This window comes from Petaurus breviceps, unplaced genomic scaffold (genome assembly GCF_028583685.1).
Source record: "Petaurus breviceps papuanus isolate PSGF00001 unplaced genomic scaffold, PetGlider_PUasm1.0 90763, whole genome shotgun sequence".
Lineage (NCBI taxonomy): Eukaryota > Metazoa > Chordata > Mammalia > Diprotodontia > Petauridae > Petaurus > Petaurus breviceps.
The window spans coordinates 11,474,571-11,497,816 of record NW_027187340.1 but is presented as its reverse complement, the minus strand read 5'-3'; the positions used below and the strand labels follow the sequence as shown (position 1 = coordinate 11,497,816).

The window sequence follows — 23,246 nt, the reverse complement described above, 5'->3', positions numbered from 1 at the left end:
AGAGAGAGAGAGAGAGAGAGAGAGAGAGAGAGAGAGAGAGAGAATATAGGAACTAGAAAAGGAAAGCTAAACATGGAGAGATACCAGAAACACAGAGCCACAGAAGTCTCAGATTACTCATCTATATATTAGATGATTGGATGAATATTTCCCATATTAATTTGACTGCAGAATATATCTAGGTTTGAAATATATTGACAAAATCCATAATTATTTATTTGGGGGGATATGTAGTTAGGGAATATCATCAGTGATGGGGGTGGGTGTAGTGTAGGGAAACAGTGGAGCAAAATAGCAAAAAAAATACCTATTTTCATACTTAAAACTGTAATAAAATTCATTTTACTATTTACATATTTAGTAATTTAGAGATGAAAATATACATTATATAATACATATATACATATACATACACACATGCACACACACACAGACACATATGCAGGGGACCTGGTCACAATTCCAGGGCCAAGAGGAGCAGTAGCATTCATAGCTACTGGAGAACAAGGTACTTTCCTGGGTAAAGACCAGAGCACAGGGTAGAAGAGCAGTGACTACATCTCTCCTTAGATCATACCACCTTGGAAACAGCAAAAACTTACAGACCTCCACAGCTAGCTCTGAAAAGACAAGCATGAAAAACTTGAAGCATGGAACAGTTTCCCATCTTGGAGAAGACCCTAACTGTAATATAGATGAAGAAGGAGTTCTACTAACTGCCTTTTATGGCACAAATATGGTGCTGATACTAGGAAGATACTAAGCTAGGAAGAGCAAAAACAGAGAAAGAAAACTACAGACCAGTTTCTATAATGAATATTACTGCAAATTTTTAAAATAAAATTCTAGCAAGGAGATTATAGCAATATATTAAAAAGATTATATACTATGATCAGGTGAGATTTATATGAGGAATGCGGGGCTGATTCAGCATTAGGAAAACTATCATCATAATTGATATCAGTAACAAAATCAACAAAAATCATATGATTATAGCAATAGATGCAGTAAAAGTATTTGACAGAATATCTTAATCACTCCTATTAAAAACACTGAAAAGCATAGGAATAAAAGAAACTTTCCTTAAAATGATAGCTAGTATCTATCTAAAGCTACAAGCAAGTATTTCCCAGTAAGATCAGGGTGAGGAAAGGATGCCCTTTTCCACTACTATTATTTAATTCCTACTAAAAATGCTAACTATAGCATTAATATAAGAAAAAAGAAATTAATGGAATTATAATAGGTGAGGAAATAAAACCACCACAGTTTTCAGAAGATGATATCCTTAGAGAATCCTAGAGAATTAGCTAAAAAACTAATTGAAACGATTAACAACTTCAGCAAAGTTGTAGGATATAAACTAAAACCACACAAATCATTAGCATTTCTATGTAGTATCAACGAAGTCCAACAGCAAGAGACAGAGAAATTCCATTTAAAGTAACCATAGACAATATATAAAATACTTGGGAGTCTACCTGCCATGACAAACTATGTGAACTAGGAACTGTATGAACACAGTTACAAAAAACACTTTTCGTACAAATAAAGTTAGATCTAAAACAATTGGAGAAACATTAATTTCTTGTGCATAGACCAAGCCAATATTATAAAAAAGGACAATTCTACCTAAATTAAATTACTTATTCAGTGCTATAACAGTCTAACTTTCAAAACATTATATTAGAGCTAGAAAAAATATTAATTCATACAGAAAAATAAAAGGTCAAGAAAATCAAGGAAATTCATGAAAAAACATGAAGGAAGGTGGTCTGGCACTACTAGATCTCAGACTGTATTACAAAGTAGTAATTATCAAAACAACCTGGTACAAGGAAAGAAATAGAGTGATGGATCAGTGTAATAGATTAGGTATACAATACACAGTCATAAATGACCATAGCAGTCTAGTGTTTGGTAAATGCAAAGAGCCCAGGTTTGGGGCGCAAGAACTCAATATTTGACAAAAATTGGTAGGAAAACTGGAAATCAGTTTGGCATAAACTAGGTATAGACTAACTTGTCATACCATATAGCTGAACAAGGTGTGGTATATGATTGTTATGGCATACTATTGTGCTAGGAAAAGTAATGAGCTGGGTGGTTTCAGAAAAACCTGGGAACACATATGAACTGATGCAAAATGAAGTGAGCAGAACCAGGAGAACATAGTACATAGTAACAGAAATATTATAAAATAATCAACTGAGTGACTTGGCTCTTCTGACCAATGCAGTGATCTTAGACAATTCCAAAGTATTTATGATGAAAAATGCTATCCACCTCCAGAGAAAGAAATGATGGAGCTTGAATGCAGATCCATGTACAGTTATCCCTTGCACATTATGATTTTCCCCATTGCAGTTTTAATATATCATGGGTTGACAATAATAAATTAAATGGGAATTTTGGGGGAGCTTTGTGGAAGCTGCAGACAGCATGGGAAGGCCAGCAGATGATACAGAAAAAGTTTATAAACTCAGAAATGCAGAATTGTTATAAAAAAGGCATTCCAGTAGACTTAGGCATTGTACGAGAAAAGGCTAATTCTGTATGATTTCCTAAAGGAAAATGAAGGTGAAGTATCTACTCCAGATTTTATACATATTTTCCAGATCACGGGACACCTTACCCCTGCAATGTGGAAGGGATAACTGTATACTTTTTATTAACTTTCTTTCATTGTTTGGCCTGTGTTTTCCTTTGCAATATGGTTGTAGGGAAATATGTTTTGCATGACTTCCAATGTATAATGTATATAAAATTTCTTTTTCTTTTTTTCATGGAGGGGGAGGTGAGGGAAGTAGAGAGAGAATTTGGAGCTCAAAAATTTAAAAAATGAATGTTAATTTTTTGCATATAATTGAGAAATATTTAATGATAAAACTATATTGGGAAGAAATAAATACATTGAATAACCTTGTATCAAATATATACATATATTTACATCAAGTAAAAAATAACTTATGGTACATGTAGTAGATTCACACATATGTCTACTACATTATATTTGTATACATAGATTTGTATACAATTATATACATAAAATATATTTTATACATATATAAAATTATATATATGCATATATTTACATTCATATACTGTATGTATATGGAGAGAGAGACAGACAGAGACCTGGTCATATCAGCCATTAAAGAAACTCATTTGTGTGACACATAAAGGATGAATTGGAGTTGGGAGAGAACTGATAAGGGGCCTAAATGAATGGTGTCTATGTGATTAAGGAGAAGAGGTGAGAGAAAAGAGATGTTATCATTGTGGATATGACAAGATTTGGTGACTGACTGTCTATCTTGTATGAGAGAATGAGGAATTGAAGACAATGCCAAAGTTATGGACCTAGTGCCAGAGAAGAGACTTTTCTAGAAAGAGAAAGGTGTGGTCAGCAATATGAAGTACTGAAAAGATATCCAGAAGGAGGAGGATTTAGGAATTTTTTTTCAAAAATCACATTTGGCAATTAAGAAATGATTCATAATGATAATCAGGCAAATTTCCCAATTGACAACATGACAAAAAAGGAAATGACAAATGTTGTTTCCTTTGCATTCGTTCAGAATATATAATATAACCAACACTTTAAAATACGAAGAATTATAAATTGACTAAGATTACTAGACATTGCACATTATGTACCTGTTTCCCTACCATTAATGAATAAGGGTATTAGGACCTACTATGTGCCAGACATCATGCTAGGCAATGGGAATAAAAGTTTCTGGAATGGACAGATCAGTTTTTAATAGAAAATTCTTTTCTTTTTTAGGTAATTCCAAATGTGGCTTCTTGAGTAAAGAGGAATTTATTGAGCTCAAAGACTTATTTTCTGTGAAATTGAAATGGCGACGACCTGCCAAGCGGCAAAAAGGTGGTACTTTGTTAGGTATCACACTTTTTGCATGCATAAAAAAGGAGCAAAATAAAATAAAAGATTATACTCTTACTCTTAATAACTCAAGTGAAGACCACTGTTCCTCATGGGTTAGAGATTTGAAGAAAATTTTGGCTGGTAAGTACTTTATTGTAGAAATATGTTATTAGTGTTAACAAAGCATAATGATACCTGGGTAAGCATTCTCATCTATTCAACTCATGATTGTCCACTCCATTGTAAAAAAGCCCCATGGAAAGGTACCTGGAAAGGAGCATTGAGGACAAACAAGGATGTGGAATATTTTTTTTAAAAGCTATTTTGGCAGGATTCAGGAAGTTAGAAGGCTGTTGCTTGGGGAGGTAGAAAATGATAACTGACAATAGAGAGAAGGTGGATGCACAATTCTTTCTTTTCTATTGTTTTTTTTCCCTCTTTTCTCTGCCAAAAAAGATGGTATTGCTCAGAAAGTGACAAAATGAAAATGGGTAATGGAGTTGCTGAACAGGGTAAGTCAAGTGTTGATCTGTTTAAATTCCAACTGAGCAACATCTTCTGGTACTGGAAAAAAAGGAGAGGTAGAGCCAAACATTTTAGTGATACTTTAATGAAAAATAGGAAAATTGCAGGACTGAAAAAATATTGTCCTGATATTTCTTTTAAAAGAGAGTCTCCAAACTATAGGCTTGACTTTGATTGCTGACAGGATTCTAGAATGACTCATTAAAGGGGTAGTATACATCCAGAAAAGGGAGTATTGATCACAGAGAGTCAACATGGGTTACTTGAGAACAGGTCATGCCAGATTAGCCTTTTTTCATCTTTTTTTTTTCAGGGCTACTAAACTGTTAGATTGGAGGAAGACTGTAGAAAAAACAACTCACCTAAATTTTAACAAATAATTTGAGAAAGTATCTCATACTATTCTGTTGAAAAATATGAAGAGGTAGGCTAGATTACAATAGAATAAGATCAATTTAGAAGAAGTTGAACAGCTCAGACATCTTGTTACGGGTTCAATGTAATTTTTGTGGGTGGTCTCCCAGGGAGTGCCCCGGGGATCTGTGGTTGGCCCTATGCTATTTAACATTTTTATCAGTGATGAATAAAGATATAACTAGCATGCTCATTAAATCTGAAGATTGTGCTAAGGTGGGGGTGAATAGCTAACACCTGGGATGACAACTTGATATTGGGCTATTGACATTGGGGTAAATTTATTTAGATAATATTCAAGAGGGGCAAGTATAAAGTTTACATTTGAGTTTAAAAAGATAAATTTCCCAAGTGTAAGTTTGTGGAAGGATGATAGAGAGCAGTTTGTCTATAAAAGATCTAAGAGTTTTAGTGGGTTGAAAGCTCAGTACTAGTGTGTTATGGGACCTAAAAAAGTCAATGTTATCTTGGACTCTATTAAGAGAAATATAGTTTGTAGGATAAAGGAGGTCCTGCTGTCCTCCGCCTTGGTCAAGTCACATCTGGCATATTGTGTTTTGCTCTAAGCAGCATTGTTTTTGTTTTTGATTTTTTTCTTGGAGAGAAATTGTCACCCTTTTATTTTTTTATTTTCTTTTTCTTCTTTTTTTTGTATTTGTTAATTTGTTAGCTTACTTTGAGTTTACAAGATTTAGTTCCCCAGTTCTTTGAGTTTCAAATTTTCTCCCCCTTTCTTCCCTCCCCACCCTTCCCACCCCCGGCCATGGCAGCATACAATCAAGTATGGGATCTGCAAATATTATAATATCACATTATATTATCATAAATATCACATTAGATATTAGTCATGTTATAAAGAAGGATTGTATTAGATGGAATGAACAATGGGAAAGAGGAAACAAAACCAAACAAGAAAAAGAAAGAGATCAGGTAATTTGCTTCAATCTGCATTCAGACTGTTCTTTCTAGCTCTTTCTCTGAATGTAGACATCTCTCTCCATCATGAGTCTTTTGGAGTTTACTTATAGTCCTGCATTTCTGAGAAGAGTCCAGTCTATTAAAGTTGGTCATCACACATACGTTGTATCTGTAATTGTGTACAAATTTTTACTGGTTCTTCTCTTCTCACCATCAGTTCATATAAGCCCTTCCAGGTAAATATGAAGTCCAGCTGCTCTTCATTTCTTATGATGTAATAGTATTCCCTTACATTCATATACCATAATTTGTTTAGTCATTCCCCAATTGATGGGCACACCCTTAATTTTCAATTCTTTTCCACTATAAAAAGAGCTGCTATAAATATTTTTGTACATATGGGTCTTCCTCCCGCTTCTATGTCTTTGGGATACAACCCTAGAAGTAGTGTTGCTGGGTCAAAGGATAAGAAATTACTTATCACCCTTTGGGCATAGTTCCAGATTGCTCTCCAGAAAGGCTGGATCAGTTCACAACTCCACCAGCAATGTATTAGAGTTCCAATTTTTCCACATCCTCTCTAACATTTGTCATTTTCCTGTTTTGTCATCTTAGCCAATCTGACTGGTGAGATGTGGTACCTCAGAGTAGTTTTGATTTGCATTTCTCTAATCAATAGTGATTTAGAGGGGGAAGGTGGTTGGCACAGTGAATAGAACACAGGCCCTAGAGTGAGGAGTACCTATGTTCAAATCCGACCTCAGACACTTAACACAAAAACTAGCTATGTGACCTTGGGCAAGTCACTTAAACTACCAATTGCCCTCCAAAAAGCAAAAAAAAAATAGTGATTTAGAGCATTTTTTCATATACTTATGGATATATTTAATTTCTTCCTCTGATAACTGCCTGTTCATATCATTTGACCATTTATCAATTGGGGACTGACTAGTATTCTTATAGATTTGGCTCAATTCTCTGTATATTTTAGAAATGAGGCCTTTATCAGAGACACTGATTGTAAAAATTCTTTCCCAATTTCCCACTTCCCTCTTAATCTTGGTTACATTGGCTTTGTTTGTACAGAAGCTTTTCTATTTCATGTAATCAAAGTTATCCATTTTGCATTTTATAATGCTCTCTAATTCTTATTTGGTCATGAAGTCTTCCCCTCTCCATAAATCTGACAGGTAAACTTTCCTTGCTTTCCCAGATTGCTTACAGTATAATCCTTTATACCTAGATCATGCACCCATTTAGACTTAATTTTGGTATGGTGTTATATAATGGTCTATGCCCAGTTTCTGCCATACTATATTACAGTATTCCCAGCAGTTTTTGTCAAATAGTGAGTTCTTATCCCCAAAACTGGGATCTTTGGATTTATCAAACAGTAGATTATTACAGTCACTGACTGCTGAGTCTCATGTACCCAATCTATTCCATTGAACCACTGCTGTATTCCTCAGCCATCACCAAATAGTTTTGATGACTGCTGCTTTATCATACAGATTAAAATCTGGTATAACTAGACCACTTCCCTAGCATTTCTTTTCATTAATTCCCTTGGTACTCTGGACCTTTTGTTCTTTCAAATGAATATTGTTACTATTTTTTTCTAGTTCTATAAAGTAAGTTTTTGGTAAATTGATTGGTATGGCACTAAATATGTAATTTAATTTAGGTAAAATTGTCATTTTTATTATATTAGCTCGACCCAGCCATGAGCAATTGATGTTTTTCCAATTAGTTAGATGGGATTTTATTTGTGTGAAGAGTGTTTTCTAGTTGTGTTCATACAGGACCTGGGTTTGTTTGGCAGGTAGACTCCCAAATATTTTATAATGTCTATAGTAACTTCAAATGGGATTTCTCTTTCTATCTCTTGCTGTTGGATTTCATCAGAAATATACAGGAATGCCAAGGATTTATGTGGGTTTATTTTATATCCTGCAACTTTGCCAAATTTATTTATTATCTCAAGTAGGTTTTTACTTGATTCTTTAGGATTCTCTAAGTATATCATCATATCATCTTCAAAGAGTGATAGCTTGGTCTCTTCTTTGCCTAATTTCATTCCTTTGATTTCCTTTTCTTCTCTAATTGCTACTGCTAACATTTCTAGTACCAGATTGAATAAGAGGGGTGATAGTGGATACCCTTGTTTTACCCCTGATCTTATTGGAAATGCTTCTAGCTTATCCCCATTGTTGTACTTTGTCAAAAGCCTTTTCTGCATCTATTGAGATAATCGTGTGGTTTCTTCTAGTTTTATTGTTGATATGATCAATTATACTGATGGTTTTCCCAATATTAAACCATCCTTGCATTCCTGGAATAAATCCTACCTGATCAAAGTGTATTATTCTTGTGGTAAGTTGCTATATTCTTTTTTCTATATTTTATTTAAAATTTTTGCCTCTATATTCATGAGGGAAATTGGTCTATAATTTTCTTTTTCTGTTTTATCTCTTCCTGATTTAGGCATCAGCACCATGTTTGTGTCATAAAAAGAATTTGGTAGGACTCCTTCTTCACTAATTTTCCCAAATAGTTTGTAGAGTACTGGAATCAATTGTTCTTTAAATGTTTGATAGAATTCACTAGTAAATCTGTTTGGCCCTGGAGATTTTTTCCTAGGGAGTTCACTGATGGCTGGTTCAATTTCTTTTTCTGAGATGGGGTTATTTAAGTAATTTACTTCCTCTTCAATTAACCTGGCAGCTCATATTTTTGTAAATATTCATCCATTTCACTAAGATTGTCAAATTTATGTGCATAACATTTGGCATAATAATTCCCAATTATTGTTTTAATTTCCTCTTCCTTGGAGGTAGATTCACCCTTTTAGTTTTTGATACTCATAATTTGCTTTTCTTCTTTCTTTTTTATCATATTGTCTAAGGGTCTATCAATTTTATTGTTTTTTTTTTCATAAAACCAGCTCTTAGTTTAATTTATTAATTCAACAGTTTTCTTAATTTCAGTTTTCTTAATCTCTCCTTTGGTTTTCATTATTTCTAATTTAGTATTTAATTGTGGATTTTCAGTTTGTTCTTTTTCTAGCTTTTTCAATTGTATCCTCAACTCATTGACCTCCCTTTTCTCTAATTTATTCATGTGTGCACTCAGGGATATAAAACTTCCTCTAAGAACTACCTTTGCTGCATCTCACAAATTTTGATATGTTGTCTCATTATTGTCATTCTCTTGAATGAAGTTACTGATTGTTTCTGTAATTTCTTGTTTGACCCACTCATTCTTTAGGATTAAACTGTTTATTTTCCAATTAGTTTTTAGTCTGTATTTCCTTTATTGCATATGATTTTTATTGCATCATGATCTGAGAATGATGCATTTAATATTTCTGCCATTCTGCACTGAATTGTGTGGTTTTTATGTCCTAGTACATGGTTGATTTTTGTGTATGTGCCATGTACTGCTGAGAGGAGGTATATTCCTTTTTATCCCCATTCAGTTTTATCCAGAGATCTATCATACCTACCCTCTCTAAAATTCTATTCACCCTCCTTAACTTCTTTCTTGTTTATTTTGAGGTTAGATTTTTCAAGTTCAGAGAGGGGAAGATTAAGGTCTCCCACTAGTATAGTTTTGCTATCTATTTCTTCCTCTAATTCCCTTACCTTCTCTAGGAAGTTGGATGCTGTACCAGTTGGTGCATATATTAATTAACAATATTGCTTCATTCTCAATGGTGCCTTTCAGCAGGATATAGTTTCCTTTCTTATCTCTTTTAATTAGATCAATTTTTGCTTTTGATTTATCTGAGATAAGGATTGCTATACCTGCTTTTTTTTTACTTTAGCTGAGGCATGATATATTTTACTCTAGCCTTTTACCTTTACCCTGTGTTTATCCCTCTGTTTCAGATGTGTTTCTTGTAAACAGCATATTGTAGGATTATGTTTTTTAATCAACCCTGCTATCCGCCTCCGTTTTATGGAAGAGTTCATCACATTCATGTTCACAGTTATGATTATTATCTGTCTCTTTACCTCCATCCTATTCCCTCCCCTGTTTATACTTTTATTTTTCTCCCCTTCTCTCTTCCCCTCCTTAAGAGTTTTCCTTTTGACCACCACCTCCCTCAGTATTCTCTTCTTTTCAAGCCCCCTTCCTTTTCCTCCCCTTCCCCCCTTACTTCTTCCCTCTCTTCTAGACACCCCCCCCCCTTTCATAGCCCTTCCCCCTCCTACTGCCTGGAGAATATAATAGATTTTTTTCATATGTAAATAACCAAAATGAGTTTATTTTCCAATACAGAAATAGCATAGTAATCATTCCAGCAATGATCTTACAAATATCAGGTGGCAAGAAGCACACACAAAATAACTCAGATTAGTAGGAGTAATTATGTAATTAGGACAAAGAAGAATCTGGCCACAGTTGGGAGGTCTGCAAACAACTGCTCCAACTAAAGTGGAATGTATTTATCTTTCCTTGACAATGGGATTAATCTCCCTTTGGAAGAAAACTGGATCCCTTTGTGAACTTGGTGGGTTTTCACATATTATTCCCCCCTGCTAGATAATAGTAAACTTTTCTAATCATTATCCATATACCTCCCCTCCCACCCCCCACCACAAGGGGTAGAGTCCCCCTCAAATTCAAGCCAACAAGATGATTACAGACATACATAAGTTTACCTATTTCCTAAGCCAGGACTTTCTGGGATACAAAAACTCCCCAGTCTTGTTACTTAAAGCAAAATGCTTCGTTCTGAGTAAGCCTTCTTGGATTCTCATTCTCCAGCAACAAGACTCTTAAAGGAAATAACTATTTTGGTTACTCATTGAAAAAACAGTGTGAAATTTTGTCTTTCCCATTTTGCTCTGGACTACATGGGAAGACTCTAGTGTCTGATAAAAATAAGACTATAAAATGACCCAATTTTTCCTTACCTTTACCTCACCTTTCTCTAAATGGGTTTACAATTGTTTTCCTTTTCCTTTTATTTTTTTGGAGGGGGGAAGGTAGGGCAATTGGGGTTAAGTGACTTGCCCGAGGTCACACAGCTAGTTTTTTGTGTTGTGTCTGAGGCTGAATTTGAACTCAGCTCCTCCTGACTCCAGGGCCGGTGCTCTATTCACTGCACCACCTAGCTGCCCCTTTAATTGTTTTTAAATATCACACTTCACTTTATGGTACAAACCAAAGGCAACTTTAGAACTACTAAAACTAAATTAAATAAAAATCACTGTATTCCCTAAGCAAAACAGCAGATAGGGTTAAATTGAATAAAGATCCTAGATCAGGGGAAAAAACGATACTCAAGTGTTGTTTGCATTTAGGTGAACAAGATACGTGGGTATCTGATCTATTTGCAGGCAGTAAACAAAGAAATGTAAGGCAAATGAAGCTACTGATTTGCTTTGTCTTAAATTTCTCTACAGAGTTAGAGATAGAAAAAAAAAATTGGACCAATTCTTGTTGCTCTATAAATGTCAAACTTAAGAAGAAATCACATGTTCTTCTCCAACAACAACAGTGACAGGGTAGCAGCAGGACTTTTCCCTTGCAGGGCTGTTGGATGTGCTATGTTGTCTTGTTAGAAGGATGCTTTTCTATAGAGGCATGTGGTTTTTGATGAGCTACCTGAGCTGCAGCGGGGGGGAAATCTTTGTCACCCCTTGCAATAACACCAGAGGTGTACACAGTTGGTTTAGGTGGGCTGGTGCTTTCCCATTCTTGATCATCCTTATCTTTCTCTTTTTTGGCATCTCCATTATGAGGGTGTTTCTGCACAATTCTCATTCCACCAGCTTTTATTGCTCTCTCCTTTTTTGTCTGGGTTCAAGGGACCTGGGAGCTGTTGACCAGCTGTGAGCGCTCTCACTAAAAGAGCCCAAGTCCATTGTCTCATTGCAACAGGTGGAGCAGACACAGGCTGTGCAGGGAGGCACGCCCCCCCCCCCATATGATAGATTTTTATACTTAATGTAATATGTTATTTCTTCTTTGAACCAAGATTGACAGGAACAAATCTCATGCAAAGCTCCTCTCCCTCCCCTCTTTCCCTCTATTATGATATGTTTTGTGACTCTTCTCTATAGAGTCCTATGCTTACCTGGTTGTGTTATTCCCTCCTTGTACCAAAACCAATGAGGGAAAAGCTCATATAATGCTCATTTTCCTCCCTTATTTCCCTCTACTATATTGTTTTTATGCCTCTTTGTGTGGCATAATTTACCCTTTTCTGCTTCGTTCTTAACTCTTATTCCATTGCAGTCCCTTTGTAGCCTGTAATAAGGTTTTTTTTTAAAATCGCCATTTTGTGTAATTTATACCCATACCCTCTATTTGTCTATAAAAACTTTGTTCTTATTAAATAACAGGGTGTGTGTGTGTGTGTGTTTTCCTTGTTTACCTTTCTATATGTCTCTTGTGTCTTGTTTGGAGGTTGAATTTTCCATTGAACTCTGGCTTTTTCATTAGGAAGGTCTGGAGAGCCATTATATTGTTGAATGACCATCTTCTTGCCTAGAAGAATATGTTCAGTTTCACTGGGTAGGTGATCCTTGGTTGTAACCTGAGCTCTTTTGCCTTGCAAAAAATTGTATTCCACTTCCTCCAATCTTTCAGCGTAGAGGCTGCCAGATCCTGTGCAATCCTCACTGTGGTTCCATGATATTTGAATTGTTTCTTTCTGGCCACTTGTAGTATTCTCTCCTTTACCTGGTAGTTCTGGAGTTTGGCCACAACATGTCTAGAACTTTTCAATTTGGGATCTCTTTCAGGAGGTGTCCAGTGGATTCTCTTTATTTCTATTTTACCTTCTGGTTTTAGTGTCTCAGGGCAGTTTTCCTTGATGGAAGCTGTTGTCCAGGCTCATTTTTTCATTGTGATTTTCTGGTAGGCTTATGATTCTCAGATTATCTCTCATGGATCTGTTTTCCAGGTCAGTTATTTTTCCATTGAGATATTTTACCTCTTTTTCTCATTCTTGATGACTTGTTTGACTAATTCTTGGTTCCTCATAGAGTTATTCGCTTCAATTTGGTCAATTCTAATTTTTAGCAAATTATTTTCCTCTGTTAGTTTTTGGAGCTCCTTTTCCACATCACACATTTTTCTTTTTAAGCAGTTGTTTTCTTCATTGTAATGTTTTTCTAATTTTGCAAATTTGATTTAAAAAAATTATTCATTTTATCTTCTATCTCTTTAATTTGGTTTTCAAAGTTCCTTTTGAGCTCATCTAAGAATGCTTACTTTGCTTGAGACCAGTTCCCTGTTGAGGCTTCAGCTGTGGGTGTGGAGTCAACACTGTCTTCCTCTGAATTTGATTCCTCCCTCTCAAGATAGTAGAACTCCTTTGTCTTTGTAGTCCGCCTTTTACCCATTTTGAGGCAGGGTCCTAGCCACACCCTTCCTCTAGGGTTCCCAAGCCTTTACTGTTTAAAGTTTTGCCCATGAACAATAATTACTATGTTTTCAGGGTCAGAGGGGGAGATTGGAGCATCCAGGGTTTACTCTGCCGTCCTGGTTCCTGGAAGTCCCAATAGGGGCTTTTTAAATTTCTGGGCTATGGAGTGGTAGTCCCAGGGATAGCTGCTTCTCCTGGCAGGGGCCCTGCATTTGACTCTTACCCTGCTCTGTCCAGTCCCGGCCCTGTGGTGATAGGCCTGGCAGTGGCCCTTGTGGTTGGTAGGTCAACTTGCCACCATGTTAATCAGGCCTCATCCAGGCCTCTGTGCGCCATGCCGTCTGGGCTTCTGTCTGCGTGCCCCGGTATCTGGGCCTCTGTCTCAGCAGCATTGTTTAAGAAGGACTTTGATAAATAATAGAATATCTCAAGGACAAGAACTAGGACAGTGAAGTATCTTTTATCATGACACCTGAAGATCAGTTGAAGGAGCTAAGAATGGATAAGAGGGGAGAGACATGATATCTGTATTCTGGTATTTAAAGGGCTGGCATATGAAAGTAGAGTTAGACTTGTTTTTTGTTTGATCCCAGAAGGCAGAACCAAGATCAATAGGGAAGAAATTGAAAAGATGAATATTTAGGCTCTTTTTCAGGGAAAAAAAATGTTTGTACAATTAGAGGTATCTAAAAGTGAAATGGGCTGCCTCAGAAAGTTGTGAGTCTTCAGTCAGAGACTTGGTGAGCACTGGTCAGAAATGCTCTAGTGGGGATTGTCTTGATGTATTTGGAGATTTAAGTGCCTTCCAAGTCTAAACATTTTGTAATTCTCTGATATTTTTTGAGTCATGTTTACTTGGTCAAGCCAATATAAAAAAAAATATTCCTTGGAGCTATCAGGTAGTCAGCATGTGTGCTAGGTAATAGTGTGAGAATTTCCTGATAATAATTATTTTCTGAACATAAATCATAAAATGACAATATAGGTGCTGATCATTTTGAGTAGGCTGTGGCCTCAACTTGAGCAAAGAAAGATGAAAAGGATTTATATATTCCAAAAATATGTTTAATAGGGCTTTTATGGGAGCAAAAGGTTGGAAACTAAGGGGGTCATTTCAGAGAATAGATGAACAAATTATGTTATGTGAATGTAATAGAATGTTATTAAAGATATTAAAAATGACAAATGCTATTGATTCAGAGAAAACTAGGAATAGTTATGTGAATTGATACAGAACCTAGTGTAAATAGAACCAAGAAGACAATTTGTAAATAACTATAACATAAAGAAAAACATCTTTGAAAGACTTAAGAACTCTAATTATTGTAACCAACCACATCTCCAGTATGGTAATCACTGTCTGCCAGAGAGGTGAGGAATTTGTATAGATTGAGGTGAATCTTTAGGACAAAGCTAATGCATGGATTTATTTTATGTGGCTATATTTGTGTTTTAAGGTTAGAAAATTATTATTATTATTATAAGAGGAGGACTAGTGATGTTTCTTCCTTTTCTAAAAAAAAGAAAAGGGCCATCATAGTATTTCTTTTTCACATTTTTTTTGGAGGGGGAAGGCAATTAGGGTTGTGACTTGCCCAAGGTCACAAGGCTAGTAAGTGTTAAGTGTCTGAAACCATATTTGAAATCAGGTCTTCCTGACTCTAGGCCAGTGCTCTATTCACTGCGCCACCTAGCCGCCCCAAGTATTTCTTTTTCAATGTACAGAAGAGAACAAAATTTAGGAGATACAGAAAAGCTTTGAGAGTAACATGTTGAATTCTTTTAAATGCAAGCTCAGCATAAAAGAGATTTGTGGATTCATAAACAAGCCTCTATAGTTAATCTGTGTATAGGGAAATGCTCATGTCCGCTGATATTTGTCCAGTGCTGAATAACAAAAAATATTTAAAAAATAAAAAATGAAGAGTACGCTATGACTTTTTAAAATGCCTATTCCTCAAGAAATGTAATACTTATTAATACAGAAAATAATTATTTCATTGAAATATGCTGTCAAAATAACCAAACTTCATGGTTTCCAAATAAAAAATTTCATTAGTAGTTTAAGTAATTGAGCAATAGAAATTACTACTGTATAGTGTGAATATCTTAAAATGTACTTAACTAACTGAAAACTAAATCGAGACTATTTTTCACCTCTGGATATGGGGATTGATTTTTCATAGAACCACAAATCTCACTTGCTTTCATTTAAAGTTATTTCCTCTTGTTAGCTTGTAGCAGATAAGGAGAAAAATTGATGTGCATCCTTCTCCTAAAAATCTCTTCTTATGCTTTGATGACAATAATCAAACAGCTCTGTGCCCTTTTCTTCTTTGGGCTAAATAACCACAGTTATTCTAACTTCAATTCCTAGGATGTTTTCCAACCATAATGGTCTTTGCAGTTCTTTTATGAATCCTTTGTAGGTTCATCTTAATTATATGATGACAAGCTCTGGTTTAAATTATATAAAAGGATCTAATGAATATAGTGTATAGCAGAAGTATTATTCTCTAGCTTTTTAAGTACTGTGACCTTCTATTGATGGAAGATGGGGTAAAAATTGCAGGGTAAATCATGTAGAGCTTTTAAATCCTTTTGGGCACTATACTTGAACCACACGTAGCTGCTATCAGTTGAACTAGTGCCTTATTAGCGTAGCACAGGTGTGATGATTAGACTTATTTTTTGTTGTTGTTATTGTTCAGGCATTTCAATCATATCTGACTCTTTCTTGGCAAAGATTTTGGAGTGGTTTGCTATTTCCTTCTCCATCTTATTTTACAGATGCGAAACCAAGGCAAAAAGTATTAAGTGACTTATCTAAGGTCACACAGATAATAAGTGTCTGAGCCTAGATTTGAACTCAGGTCCTCCTGACTCCAGGGCCGGTGCTCTATTCACTGTGCCACCTAGCCACCCCAATTTTTATGTATTTCAAAAGACAATAGCATTTTCATTCCAAACGTATTGATTAAATGCCATTGCCTACTATGCACCAGGTACTAGGGATACTAAGATAAAACAGTTATCTACCCTTATAGTCCTTACATTCCATTGTGAAGAAATAACATAAAAACAGGTAAGTAAATGCAAAAGTATATAAACTTAAATAATTTCTGGAGGGGAAGGGAGGAAGCACCAGTAACTGGGCATGTGGTGGGATCAAGAATCGTCCACAAACAGAGGTGATGCTTGAACTGTCTGTTGAAGAAAAGAAGGATTCCACTTGCCAGGAAGGGAGTGTACAGAGCCTAATGGTAGATAGTGTGCTTATGCAAAGGCAAAGAGACAGCAGATAGAAATGTCAGGAAAGGGATAATAAAGGAAAGAGAGCAGTGGAGGAGGGGCTTGAAAAAAGAATGAACATCTTGGGCAGAGTCAGTGTGTTGGAGTAGTAGGAAGCAGGACAAACAGATCTAGAAAATATGAGACCCAATCCTGAGGGGGAAATTCAGAAAAAAAAAAGTACAGTCAGTTATTTGTCCAGGCCAGGCTGGCATAAGGAGTCTGAGAAAGCAGTCTGTGGACACTGGCAATGTGGTCTGACCAAGAGCATGCTATGTGTTCAGCATTCTAGCACACCAGGAAGAGGTCACAGTAGCATTGAATGCAAATTGTAGAATGTGTGTCAACTGGCAGCTTTGGTAGCTCCTACTCCAGGTGAGAGAGCTAGGGTGGACTGAGAAGGAACCTGTGTCCCAGGGTGGTGTTCCTGTGTAGGGAGGCCCTTGGAACTATGACAAGCAAGGAGCCGGCTCACAATCAAACAGAAGCAATATGGCGCAGACTCCAGGAGCAGAGTCAGGTCTCAGTTCCAGTTTCCATTGCAGTCTCAAGCCTGTAGAGGAATAATCAGGGCAGGAATTTCAGACCAGAAGGAAATCAGCAATTTTGTCACTGAATCAGCACAACTTTCCAGCTGGCTGATAAGAACTGAGCCCAGCAGAAGTCTACTAATATTATACTAATAAACCCAAGTCAGGAACTTGCAAAGTTCAAACCAGAGATTCGGTGAGCAGACTTTACCTCAATCAGACAACTTGACAGAACTGAAAACTTACAGATCCTGTCCCTGAGATATTGGAATAACACAATACCCAAAAAAGCAGCAAAGAAATACCCTTAGAAAGTAGTAACATAAACAGCTCCTCCCTTCCCCATCCTGCCTCCCCACCCCCAGAAGTGTGTAGAGCCCAGCCATCAATTCTGAAATTAAGAAGTGGGCTGGAAGAATGATCAAATAAACAAGCAAAACAGAATTCCACCATAAAGAGCTATTATCATGGCACATAATAAACACAAGTCACAAAAACAGAAAAAGAGACTGACTCCAAAACAAATATAAGCAAAGCCTCAGAAAAAAACACAACTTGGTCACAAATTCAACTAGAATTCCCAGAAGAAATGAAGTAAGAGGTTTTTTTTTTCCTTTTTTTAAAAAATTAATTTGTTTATTTACTTTTAGTTTACAACATTCAGTTCCAAAGTCCCTTGAGGCAATAAGAAATATTAAAACAATCAAAATACTTGAAAAAAAAAAAGAAAAAAAAGGTAAAGAATCCCATAGCAAATATAACTGACCTAGAAAACAGATCAAAGAGAAAAAAAATAATAATTAAGAATCTTTAGCCTCTCTGAAAACCATGATATAAAAAACCCTACATATCTTATTTCATGAAATCTGTGCCACATATTTAACAATAAAAATGGAATGGAGGGCAATGGACATCACTTAAATTTAACTTTTATCTAAATTAAAAGGTAAATAACTTTTATCTAAATAGGTCAAAGAATGCAGAACATACAAACGCATGAAGTTTGTTATAGGAATATACTGAATTCAGCAAGGATACAGATAAAAAAACAAGAGGAAAATAGCTAAGAGGGATAGTAGGGAGGATTAATCATAAGGAAAACAAACTCTAATTTGTAGAGGAGATTTGATGTAGAGTTGTAGATGTAGAGTTGCCAAAATGGATTAAAAAGCAAAGTTCAAGTAATAGCTTGTTTAGAAAAAAAAACAACACATTAAAAAAATATAGATTCAAACAGAATTAAAATAATAAGGGTTGGAGAAAAATCTTTATCTCACCTGAGCAAATAAAAAAGCATGAGTGTAAATTATTATTTTACATAAGAAAATAACAAAAACAGAATTAAAAGACATAAACCTGGAAAATGTATTTTGCTAAAAGGCAACAAATGGAATTAATTTAGATTCTTAATGTATATGCATTCAGTGGCATAACATGTAAATATCTGAGGGGAAAACTCAATGAATTTCAGGGAGGATAGATAGAATTGTAGTAATAGTATCCTCAATGTACTTTTTAAAAATCTTGATACATCTAACTAAAATAAACAAGAAATAAATTAATACCTGAATAGAAGTTTAGAAAATTTAGATATGCTAGAACTTTGGCATTTATTGAATGGAAAGAAAAAGGAGTATCCATACTTCTTACTTATGTGGCACCTTGACAAAAATTGATGCTGTCTTAGTAATAAAAACTTCATAAACAATTGCAGCAAAGCAGAAATATTAGAAAATACTTTAGTAACCATAATGGAATAAAATTAAATATATTGCCCCTGAAAAAATATTAAAAATCAACTGGAAACTAAGTAACTTAACCCTAAAGAATTGATTGGTCAAAGAACAAATTATAGAAATATAGATAATTTTATTACAGATATTGACAAAAATGAGACAACATACTAGAATTTTGAGGATATAATGAAAATGATTCTTCAGGGGGAATTCTTTTCTCTAAACACTTTCATTAACAAAAAAGAGGAAGAACAGATTAATGAATTGATAATAAACTTTTTTTAAAAAGCCCTTGAAAGCCAACAAATTAGGAAATCCAATTAGATAACAAAATGGAAATTTTGAAAATCGTGGAAGAGATGAACAAAACTAAAAAAAATTAGGATAAATCAAGGTAGGAGCTATGGGTTTTTTTTGGTGGGGGGGGGATGGAGGTTGGGGAAACAATAAAATAGATGAACCACTAACTAGTTTGATTGACATGAAAAAAGTAATACCAAATTTCCAGCATTAAAAATGAAAAAAGAATCCACAGTAAACAAAATAAATATAATATTAGAAACTTTTATCCAACTATGTGTGAATAAAATCAACTTAAATGGACTAAATTAATATTTATAAAAACTTAAAATATCTAATCATCAGAATAAGAGGTAGGAAACTTAAACAACCCAATCTCAGAGGAAGATTTTTAACAAAACATAAATTAACTTCCAAAGAGAAAAACCTATGAGCAGATGGATTCACAAATTAGTGAAATTAAACATTCAAAGAACAATTAATTCCGATCTTGCATAAACTGTTTACAAAAATAGCACAAGAAAGTATCCTGCTAAATTTCTTCTGACACAGATATGGTCTTGATGCATATCTGGGGTGTAGAACTAGAAAAAGATAACTATAGACCAATATTCCTAAGTAGCATTGGTACAAAAAAAAAAATTAACAGATAAGCTTAAACAAGATACCACAAAATAACACACTATCATCATGTTTCTCTATACTAGAAATAGAATATTGGTTTACGAGGAAACTGAGGCAAACAGGGTTAAGTGACTTGGCAAGGGTCATACAGTTAGTAAGTGTCCGTGTCTAGATTTGAACTCAGGCTTCCTGAACTCCAAGCTTGGTTCTCTTCTCTCTGTGCCACCTAGCTGCCCTTATCCAGAGACACAGCTAGTAAATGAGGTCAAATTCAAACTCAGGTCTCAGGAGAATTTTACATGATAGCAGCAATACTGTAATGATATGTTAGAACACCGCAAAGCTAATATGGCAACTAGGTGGGACAGTGGATAGAGCCTAGGCCCTCTGCCCCGTCGCAAATCACTTCACCCTGTTTGCCTCAGTTTCCTCATCCATAAAATGAAGTGGAGAAGGAAATGCCAAGAAAACCCTAAGTTGTGAAGAGCTGAACATGACCGAAACAACTGAACAAGATCCTGGGTCTTAACATCTTACTTTGCTTCTGCCTGCCTCGGATTCTTCAACCGTAAAATGCAGATAATAATAGCAGAGTTGTGAAGATCAAATGAGATAATATTTGTAAAGTGCTTACCACAGTGTGTGGCACATAGTAGGTACTTAATAAATATTTGTTTCCTTCCTTCAAAAACAAAATGTTCTCCTGGTTCTGCTCACCTCACTTTACATCAGTTCATGTAAGTGTTTCCAGGTTTTTCTGAAATTATCTCCTTTGTCATTTCTTACAACAGTAGTATTCTGTCACAATCATATACCACAGCTTGTTCAGCCATTCCCTAATTAATGGATATACCTTCAATTTCCAAATCTTTACCATCACAAAAAAGAGCTATTTTAAATATTTTTTACTTCTTTGTACTTAAAAAAAAATCTCTTTGGTATAGAAATCTAGTAAGTAGGTATTACTGGTCAAAGGGCATGCACAATTTTAGTCATTTGGTTGTAGTTCCGCATCATTCTCCAAAATGGGTAGATCAGTTCACAAGTCCACCATCAATGCATTAGTGTCCATATTTTGCCACATCTTCTGCATTTGTTGCTTTCTTTTTCTGTCATGTTAACCAAGCTGTTAGATGTGGAGTTGTAACTCAAAAGTTGTTTTAATTTGCATTTTTCTGATTATTAATGATTTAGGGCACTTTTCATATGACTATTGATAGCTTTGACTTCTGAAAACTGTCTACTCATATCCTGTGACCATTTATCATTTGGGGAATGGTTCTAATATTTATAAATTTGCATTATGTATTTGAAAAATGAATCTATTTCAGAGAAATTTCATGTAAATTCCCTCTCCCAATTTCCTTCTTTCCTTCTAATTTTGTCTGGATTGTCTTTGTGCAAAATTTTTTAAATTTCATGTAATCAAAATTATCCATTTTACCTCTTGTGATCCTCCTTATCTCTTGTTTAGTTTAAATTCTTCCCTTATCCATCCATTCCCTTATTCCCTTATCCATGGCAGGTTTTTTTTTTCATTTCTCTAAATTTTTTATGATAACACCCTTTATGTCTAAAGTCATGTATTCATTTTGAGCTTATCTTTGTATAGTGTGAAATGTTGGTGTTTGCCTAGTCTTGGTATACAATGTGAGATATTAGTCTATTCCTGCTAGACTGTGTTTTCCAGTTTTCTCAGCAGTTTTTGTGGAGTCATGAGTCCTTGCCCCAAAAGCTTGGATCTTTAGGTTTTTCAAACACAAGGTTACTTGTGGTCATTTATTTCTATATATTATATGCCTAATCTATTCCATTGTTTCTAATCAAGTACAGATTGTTTTGATGATAACCACTCTGTAGTATAGTTTGTAACGTAGTACTTTCTGCTAGATTGCTTTCCTTTCCATTTCTCATTAGTACTGTCATTTTTTTATCATATTGACTCAGCCTGTGAGTGATAATTTTTTTCCAATTTTTTATTAATTGTCTTTATTTTTGTGAAGTGTTTCATAATTGTGTTCATCATAAGGATCATGGATATGTCTTGGCAGGTAGACTCCTAAGTATTTGTTATTGTCTGTAGATATTTTAAATGGAGTTTCTCTTTCTATCTCTTCCTGCTAGGTTTTGTTGGTAATATATAGAAATGCTGATGGATTATCTAGGTTTATTTATATTCTGCAACTTTGCTAAAGTTAATTGTTTTGACTAGGTTTTTGTTTCTTTTGTGTTTCCTAACTATACCATCATATCATCTGTAAAGAGTTATAGTTCTGTTTCCTCTTTGCTATTCTTATTCCTTCAATTTCTTTTTTCTTATCTTATTGCTATAGTTTTTATAGTTTTTTAACACAATATTGAATAACAATAATGATAATAGGCATCCTTGCTTTATCCTTGTTCTTACTGAAGAGACTTCTAGTTTATCCCCATTATAGATAATGCCTGTTCTTGGTTTCAGATAGATACTACTTATCATTTTAAGAAAAGGTCCATTTATTCACACGCCATCTAGTGTTTTTAATAAGGGTGGCTATAATTTGTTGAAAGCTTTTTTCTGTATCTGTTGATATAATCGTTTGACTTTTGCCATTTTTGTTATTGATATGGTCAAGTATACTTATAGTTTTCCTAATTTTGAACTAGACTTGAATTCCTGGTATAAATAGTCTTTGTGATATATTTCTGTAATTTCCTTGCTAGTATTTTATTTAAATTTTTGCATTAATAATTAAATACGTTCATCTATAGTTTTCTCTTTTTGTTTTTTCTCTTGCTGATTTAGATATTAAGACCAAATTTGTGTCATTGAAGGAATTTGGGAGGAATCCTTTACCTATTTTTCAGATAGTTTATGTAATATTTGAATTAATTGTTCTTTAAATGTTTGGTAGAAATTGCTTATAAGTCCACCTGGTTCTTGGGATTTTTCCTTAGGGAACTCATTTATGGCTTTTTAAATTTCTGTTTTTTTATAGGGTTATTTAAATATTTTATTTCCTCTTCTTTTAATCTGGGCAGTTTATATTTTGTAACTATTCACCCATTTCATTTGTATTGTCAGATTTATTGGCATATAATTAGGCAAAATAGCCCATAATTATTGCTTTAATTTCATCTTCATTGGTTATGTATTCACTTTTCGTTTTGACACTGAAAATTTGGTTTTCTGTCTTTTTAAAAAAATGAAAGTAACCACTGGTTTATTGGTTTTATTTGCCGCGCCCCCCCCCCCCCCCCGCACACACACAAAACCAGCTCCTGGTTTTATTTTAGTTTAATGTTTTTTTTTTTTTTACTTTCAACTTTAATAACCTCTCCTTTAATTTTCAGGATTTCTATTTTGGTGTTTAAGTTAAAAAATTTAATTTGTTTTTTTTTTCTAGTTTTTTTTTAGTTGCATACCCAATTCATTGATTTGTTCTTTCTCTCTTTTATTTTATAAGCATTTAAAAGTATGAAATTTCCCCTTAGTACTGCTTTACCTGCATCTTGCAAATTTTTATAATTTTCTATTTTATTTTAGACTCAGATGCCAGATCACAAATATAGAATAGAGAAAAGAAACAAAAACACATCATAAACTTAAATATTGTGACTTAAATACAAACTTAGAAAGAAAAAAAAAAGCA

The 23,246-nt window shown here is 34.6% G+C and overlaps 1 protein-coding gene across 3 annotated transcripts in view; it reads left to right on the top strand.

The window, feature by feature from the left end:
• CERKL (ceramide kinase like) overlaps positions 1-23,246 on the top strand; it is a 182,474-nt gene that overhangs the window by 70,345 nt on the left and 88,883 nt on the right. For all 3 annotated transcript variants that reach the window (XM_069068573.1, XM_069068571.1, XM_069068570.1), the window contains exon 2: positions 3,791-4,033. In XM_069068573.1, coding sequence (XP_068924674.1) covers positions 3,791-4,033 — 243 coding nt within the window. The remainder of the gene's footprint in view (positions 1-3,790; positions 4,034-23,246) is intronic.